Source organism: Macrobrachium rosenbergii, chromosome 54 (assembly GCF_040412425.1).
Source record: "Macrobrachium rosenbergii isolate ZJJX-2024 chromosome 54, ASM4041242v1, whole genome shotgun sequence".
NCBI lineage: Eukaryota > Metazoa > Arthropoda > Malacostraca > Decapoda > Palaemonidae > Macrobrachium > Macrobrachium rosenbergii.
In genome coordinates, this window is record NC_089794.1 from 28,927,167 (window position 1) to 28,935,697 (window position 8,531).

General features: G+C 36.7%; 1 protein-coding gene across 1 annotated transcript; it reads right to left on the reverse strand.

Annotated features, from left to right (window-relative positions):
* Positions 1-389: 389 nt before the first annotated feature.
* LOC136834923 (inactive CLIP domain-containing serine protease A8-like) lies at positions 390-8,423 on the reverse strand. Its single transcript, XM_067097761.1, has 4 exons — positions 8,303-8,423; positions 2,250-2,495; positions 1,922-2,101; positions 390-1,776 (listed from the first exon to the last, which is right to left on the reverse strand). Exons 2-4 carry the CDS (start codon positions 2,493-2,495, stop codon positions 523-525), a joined length of 1,680 nt encoding a protein of 559 aa, XP_066953862.1. The 5' UTR covers positions 8,303-8,423; the 3' UTR covers positions 390-522.
* Positions 8,424-8,531: the final 108 nt, after the last annotated feature.

Genomic DNA, 8,531 nt, shown 5'->3' on the forward strand with positions numbered 1-8,531 from the left:
AGAAATGCAACAGAGTAGAAATGAGAGAGTAGGATAGACCCATCTGCTTCTGGAGCACTTAAAGCCATGACGTTTATATCGTGAGTTTAGATAGGACTTAGCCAAAGAATGAGCTTGGATTTTTATCATATTTTTGGGATTCACTCTGCATGGTGATTTTCTGTGGGCCAAGGTTGAGTGTCATTTGACCTTTATGTGTTTGTTTCTAAAACACATAAAGGTCAGATTATGTGGCTTAACTTTTATCAGCAGGTGGAACAGTTAAATTTTGCACTCAATGCATTATTTTTTTCTTTTCTTTATGAACTTCTGTGGCTCAACTTCGCAGATGAAAAGTTACACTTATGCTGGGCATTCACGGATAGGTCATAAGGACATTCAGAGGGAAGTGTTAATCAAGACATTTTATTATATAAATATATCACAGGTTACATGAAGTATTGCTGGTAGCATATTGAATGATGAAGAGGTTATAATAAGGTGCGTGCATTATATAGTGAAACAATTTGAAAACAGGACACACTACTTGCGCCCGTAAGGATTGTGTGGAGCTGTGACCTGAACAGGAGCGACGCCATACAGAGCTTGGCTGATAAAGTCAGCAAAGTGCTGCACGTCCACATAAACTCCTGGCACGTCCTTCTGCCCACAGTTGATGCCCCAAGCAGTGATGCCCCAGAGGCTGTAGGCACCAGTTACAGGGTCTTGGCAGACAAGAGGTCCACCTCCATCTCCAGTGCAGGCATCCTGGTTCTCCTCCCCTCCAGCACACATGAAGGACTTATCCAACACGAAGTACTTTCCGAGGCGAGTCTTTCGAAGCAGGTCCTGGCAATACTTGTGCTCAACGAAGGGCACATCAACCTTCTTCAAGGTAGCCTGGTAAGTCCCTTCAAAGGCGTTCTTACCCCAGCCAGTGGCAAAGCAGCGTGTTCCTGGCTGGAGAGTATGAGTTTGGATTGGCAGGCAAACTGTGTTGATGTGGTATTGGAATTTGACGGGAGCTGTCAGCTCAATGACAGCAATGTCGTTGTGCAAGTTTGCACCGTTGAAACCAGGATGGACGGTGATGGAAGCAATATCGACATCCAGATAGGGCAAAGGCTCATCGTATGTGTTGACTGTCCACTCGCCAAGGCGGATCTTGAAGTCGCCATACTTATATCCTTGGATGCAGTGTGCTCCTGTCAGCAAATGTTTATCTGTCACCAAGGTTGCACCACACTTGAAGGTGAAATTCTTGAAGAAGAGAACTGCCTGCCAGGGGAACTCGCCGAATGAGGCCTCATTCTTTTTGAGTGTCTTGACACCCAGACCCTCATGGCGTATGCCACACTTGTCAGCAGCTGTGAAAGGTAAAGGTTTTTGCTGCGGGATGAGACAACACACTCCTTTGTTTTTATTGCTTGAATCAAGAGGGCACTGGGTCCATGTGGCCTGGCTGCCCTGTGCTTGGTATCCATTAGCATCGTCAAGGATATCACCTGAACAGAGGATCTCTGGAAGGCAGACTGAATCTCCTGGACATGTGTCAATTACTGGAGCAGGTGGATTTCGGCAACAGATACCCTTGTCCTTGTTACTTCCACTCAAAGGACACTGCATCCAGGTGGCCTGGCTGGTGTGTGGCTGGTAGCCGTTGGAGCTGTCGAGGATTTGGCCTAAACATAGTGCTCCTGGAAGGCAGACAGAGTCTGCTGGGCATTTGTCAATGGTGGGGACTGGTGGAGCACAGCATACTCCAATTACTTGTGACCCTGGAGTGATGTAGCAGCTCTGGAAAGTCAGGAATTTAAATAAGAATTATGGATATGAAAAATTTGGTATTTTTGCCCTGTGAAGGGATTTTTGCGTATCCAATTTATATCATAGGTCTTTGAATGGAAATACCGAGACTTTTAGTGGAAGAAATAAGCCTCACCTTGTAAAGCCTTGTGTCAATGAGCCCAGCGCCATCTGTGTTGACTTTCCCGTCAGGTCTGCATTGTTCCTGGAGTACGCACACCTTTCCAGCCTGGCATGCTTCCAGTGCCGGAGGAGTAGCTCCGGGTATGCGGCAACAAACTGAGGGTACTTCAGGGTATTCTGGATTCACGCATTCCTGAAAAGAGGTAGTAAAATATTTAGATATAAATGTACAGTAATCTTTGAATAAATGAGCATCAACTCCTGGAAGCTGTGCATCAACAGATATGACCAAAACTCTTCAGAATAAGTTCCAGTTTCTGGAAAGGAAAGACTGCACTCACTCCCTGTGGCTTGATGCGGACGTCGATCAACCCTGCCCCAGAGGTGTTGATGGTGCCATTCAGGCACTGGTAATAGGGCACACAGTCGTGGGTATGAGGTGGGCATCCAGCAGCAGTTACTGGAGCGACAGGAGCGACGGGTGGGACAGGGGGGTTGGCCCCACCTCCCCCTCCTGAGGGGTACTGGGGGTGAGCCTTGCTCAGTCCCAAGAGCAGGAGGCTGAGTGTCAGTGTCGCAAGACGCATCTGGAAAGGAGACGAAAAATTTAGTACTATTTTTCTCGTTCTAAAGATTTATTGATTTGATTATTATTCTATATATTTGTCGTTTGAATCTCTCTTATTTTATTCGTTTTCTTTGGGTTTTGGTTTTTCTCGTTTATCGCCTTTAGGGGTTGTTCCGCGTTAATTTGTTTACGGATGGACGATAAAGACAGATGTCACGAATTCGTTGTATATACTTGACTATCTAACGCATGCGTAAAGAGATATGATGACCAGTGATCTTGCGCCACGTTATACCTATCTATCCACCTATATAATATATCCATAATATATATATATATATATATATATATATATATATGTTATATATATATATATATATATATATATATATATATATATATATATATATATATATATATATATATAAACATTAAATTCATGAAACTTTTTTGTTAGTCATAACTAAATTCGAAAATCAACCATTGAAATTTACAAGTTGTATTTAGCCAAATTGAGAGAGAGAGAGAGAGAGAGAGAGAGAGAGAGAGAGAGAGAGAGAGAGAGAGAGACTCTGCTAAGTTGTATCAAGGATAATGTTTGATTTGGTTATTAGTGGCGTAAGTTTAATAATTTTTTTTTTTTTTTTTTAAGTTTTCAGGATCTTTCCCAACAAAGTTCGGGGGTCGGTATCAAGGACTAATATTTCTCGGGGGCTATTACCTTTATGACATTTACAGTCTTTTGTTTATGTTTTTACGGTCATCCCCAACGGCCTTGTACTAAACACGCAGCAAAGGTGGATTCATACCGGGTTAAAACCTTTGGGGGTCACTGTCTAGGGAAGATACCGTTTTCAGAAACAGTAATAAGAGAACGAGTGCAACCGAAACAGTAATAAGAGAATGAATGCAACAGAAAAAGTAATAAGAGAATGAGTGCAACAGAAACAGTAATAAGAGAATGAATGCAACAGAAACAGTAATAAGAGAATGACTGCAACAGAAACAGTGAGAAACAGTAATAAGAGATTGAATGCAACAGAAACAGTGAGAAACAGTAATAAGAGATTGAATGCAACAGAAACAGTGAGAAACAGTAATAAGAGATTGAATGCAACAGAAACAGTAATAAGAGAATGAATGCAACAGAAACAGTAATAAGAGAATGAATGCAACAGAAACAGTGAGAAACAGTAATAAGAGAATGAATGCAACAGAAACAGTAATAAGAGAATGAATGCAACAGAAACAGTAATAAGAGAATGAATTGATGTTAATAAGAGATTGAATGCAACAGAAACAGTGAGAAACAGTAATAAGAGATTGAATGCAACAGAAACAGTGAGAAACAGTAATAAGAGATTGAATGCAACAGAAACAGTGAGAAACAGTAATAAGAGATTGAATGCAACAGAAACAGTGAGAAACAGTAATAAGAGAATGAATGCAACAGAAAAAGTAATAAGAGAATGAGTGCAACAGAAACAGTAATAAGAGAATGAATGCAACAGAAACAGTAATAAGAGATTGAATGCAACAGAAACAGTGAGAAACAGTAATAAGAGATTGAATGCAACAGAAACAGTGAGAAACAGTAATAAGAGAATGAATGCAACAGAAACAGTAATAAGAGAATGAATGCAACAGAAAAAGTAATAAGAGAATGAGTGCAACAGAAACAGTAATAAGAGAATGAATGCAACAGAAACAGTAATAAGAGAATGAATGCAACAGAAACAGTGAGAAACAGTAATAAGAGATTGAATGCAACAGAAACAGTGAGAAACAGTAATAAGAGATTGAATGCAACAGAAACAGTGAGAAACAGTAATAAGAGATTGAATGCAACAGAAACAGTGAGAAACAGTAATAAGAGATTGAATGCAACAGAAACAGTGAGAAACAGTAATAAGAGAATGAATGCAACAGAAACAGTAATAAGAGAATGAATGCAACAGAAAAAGTAATAAGAGAATGAGTGCAACAGAAACAGTAATAAGAGAATGAATGCAACAGAAACAGTAATAAGAGAATGAATGCAACAGAAACAGTGAGAAACAGTAATAAGAGATTGAATGCAACAGAAACAGTGAGAAACAGTAATAAGAGATTGAATGCAACAGAAACAGTGAGAAACAGTAATAAGAGATTGAATGAAAACAGTGAGAAACAGTAATAAGAGAATGAATGCAACAGAAAAAGTAATAAGAGAATGAGTGCAACAGAAACAGTAATAAGAGAATGAATGCAACAGAAAAGTAATAAGAGAATGAGTGCAACAGAAACAGCAATAAGAGAATGAATGCAACAGAAACAGTAATAAGAGACTGAATGCAATAATAAGAGATTGAATGCAACAGAAACAGTGAGAAACAGTAATAAGAGATTGAATGCAACAGAAACAGTGAGAAACAGTAATAAGAAATTGAATGCAACAGAAACAGTGAGAAACAGTAATAAGAGAATGAATGCAACAGAAACAGTAATAAGAGAATGAATGCAACAGAAACAATAATAAGAGAATGAGTGCAACAGAAACAGTAATAAGAGAATGAATGCAACAGAAAAAGTAATAAGAGAATGAGTGCAACAGAAACAGTAATAAGAGATTGAATGCAACAGAAACAGTGAGAAACAGTAATAAGAGATTGAATGCAACAGAAACAGTGAGAAACAGTAATAAGAGATTGAATGCAACAGAAACAGTGAGAAACAGTAATAAGAGAATGAATGCAACAGAAACAGTAATAAGAGAATGAATGCAACAGAAAAAAGTAATAAGAGAATGAGTGCAACAGAAACAGTAATAAGAGAATGAATGCAACAGAAAAAGTAATAAGAGAATGAGTGCAACAGAAACAGTAATAAGAGAATGAATGCAACAGAAACAGTAATAAGAGATTGAATGCAACAGAAACAGTGAGAAACAGTAAGAGAATGAATGCAACAGAAACAGTAATAAGAGAATGAATGCAACAGAAAAAGTAATAAGAGAATGAGTGCAACAGAAACAGTAATAAGAGAATGAATGCAACAGAAAAAGTAATAAGAGAATGAGTGCAACAGAAACAGTAATAAGAGAATGAATGCAACAGAAACAGTAATAAGAGATTGAATGCAACAGAAACAGTGAGAAACAGTAATAAGAGATTGAATGCAACAGAAACAGTGAGAAACAGTAATAAGAGATTGAATGCAAGAAACAGTGAGAAACAGTAATAAGAGAATGAATGCAACAGAAACAGTAATAAGAGAATGAATGCAACAGAAACAGTAATAAGAGAATGAGTGCAACAGTAACAGTAATAAGAGAATGAATGCAACAGAAACAGTAATAAGAGAATGAGTGCAACAGTAACAGTCATAAGAGAATGAATGCAACAGAAACGGCAATAAGAGAATGAATGCAACTGAAACAGTAATAAGAGAATGAGTGCAACAGTAACAGTCATAAGAGAATGAATGCAACAGAAACGGCAATAAGAGAATGAATGCAACAGAAACAGTAATAAGAGAATGAGTGCAACAGAAACAGTAATAAGAGAATGAGTGCAACAGAAACAGTAATAAAAGAGTGAGTGAATGCAAATATAACTTCATTTAAGAAACTTGCAATGTGAAAGATTAAAAAGTAAAAATGTCTGATAAAATTTTTGCACATATATATCAGGTGGGTAGCTCACAAATTATTTCTAATACCGTCAAATTCTTGAAAACACAAATAAAAACAAATCACTTACAAAATTTCGGCATATTTGTGGTTAATAAGAAGCGCATTTTATTATCAGCATTTCAATATGATGAAACTGATAAATGTGATAAATTATAAGTGAACACCGAAAATTGTTGTAATGATTGTTGTGAGATTTGATAAATCATTTAAAATAAAAAAAAATAACTCATTGCAAATTTCCTAAAACAATTCACCTCGTATTTTGATAAATTTAGATTCTTATCTGTTTTTCTATAAATTTATCACGTTTCTCTTTTCTGATAACCGATCTTTTCCTTCTGTAACTTCTTTCAAATCTTCAAAAATGGACACTATATTCTTTGGAAGCTCGAATTTCAAAGCAGTGGCCCCTGTGGGCTTGTTCCATACGGATAGGGATTTAGCTTCTGAATAATAATAATAATAATAATAATAATAATAATAATAATAATAATAATAATAATAATAATAAATGATCGTAGAGAACTTCACATTTTTAGTTTTCTGTAAAAGGAAACTTGTGCCGGCTTTGTCTGTCCGTCCGCACTTTTTTCTGTCCGCACTTTTTCTGTCCGCCCTCAGATCTTAAAAATTACTTAGGCTAGAGGGCTGCAAATTGGTATGTTGATCATCCACCCCCCAATCGTCAGACATACCAAATTGCAGCCCTCTAGGCTCAGTAGTTTCTATTTTATTTAAGGTTAGAGTTAGCCATAATCGTGCTTCTGGCAACGATATAGGATAGGCCACTACCAGGCAGAGGTTGTATGGTTTGTAAAGTTATGCATCGCGAAAATACCGTAATGAAAATTTTAGAAATTATATATCAGTTATAAACAAAGAAAATGTTCTATATAAAACTTTGGTTATGTTTAGAGCTACGAGAAAAATTTGAACGCAAATTGGAAATTGATTGAAAACTGAAAATCCAAAGATGTGAGACAAGGTTTCCTTGCGGGTGTTAATTCAGTAACACAAGAACAGGATTTGAATTTTGCGCCGCAAACGTTGAAAAGGTTATTTATACACATAAAATTTCGTAATCATTGCACCGAAATAGTTAAAATTTTCACCACGAATGCTATGCAGATTTATAACACACGTGTGTATATATATATATATATATATATATATATATATATATATATATATATATATATATATATATATATATATATATATATATATAAATATATTATATATATATATATATATATATATACAAATTTATTAGGGGTAAATTTGGGATATAGTAGCGACGCGCATTTATACCCTTAGAAACATCGAAATCACAAGCATCATTGTCTCGAACTAGCACAAATTTTGTGCATAAAATCCTTTAAAAATAATGTGGAAGACAAATGAAAAACATTTCAAATTTCAACCGAGAATACGTATTTATGTGAAAGACAAATGAAAGACACTTCAGATTTAAATAGTGAATACGTATTTAAAATGTAGGCTTGTAAACGAAATTATCGAAATCACTATTGGAATCAAGAAGTAAACAAAGTGTTCTTCCTCTGCCAGGAAGAGACAGAGCGTCGTGTGCACTTCCGCGTGCATTGTCGGGCCTGAGCCGATACAAGGGTAATACCTCCTAACTGAACTGAATTTAAACATTGGGCTCGTGTGACTGCGCATATAATTTCGCTTCGTTGCGCATTTTTGTGTATCTGTAGGACAGTACTGATTAGATTTGCATTACGTTACGTAATTGACGTTTGCGTGGTTACATGTATAAATTATCAACTCGTAGTTATGTATACACCGTTAGCATTTCATGTTATGTATGTTGTTTATAATTCCATCTTCATGACGGAGTGTCAGCTCAGAGTTTATGCCCAGTAAGAAATATTAGTCTTATTTTATAATGAAAAGTACACTGTATATTTGAAATTAGGTATAAATATGTGTATTCGTTTACTTGAACTAAGAAACATTTGTTAGACGAGATTAATTTCCAATTTAAATCTCTGATAAAGATTATATATATAAATATATATATGTGTGTGTATGTATGTATACATATATATAGTTTAAAGTAAACTCGTTGATCTCCCAAAATACGAAGATAAAGATCCAATTTCTCGTAGGGAGATGGGAAAGCTCACCTTTGTCTTATCTTGGCGTCCGTAGAACTACACATCTCCACCGGCTCCGCCGAGTTTTATACATCTGCGGATGCCAGTCGTCGCTTGGTGGGCGGAGTTACCACTTCAGGTAGCGTGCGTGACGCAACTGTTACGTCATGAATTTCACGTTATTTGCGGGATTTCCAAGCTGATTAGACCCTTTGTCAAGCCGCGTTAGTAATTAGGCCATTTTGCGAATGACAGACTG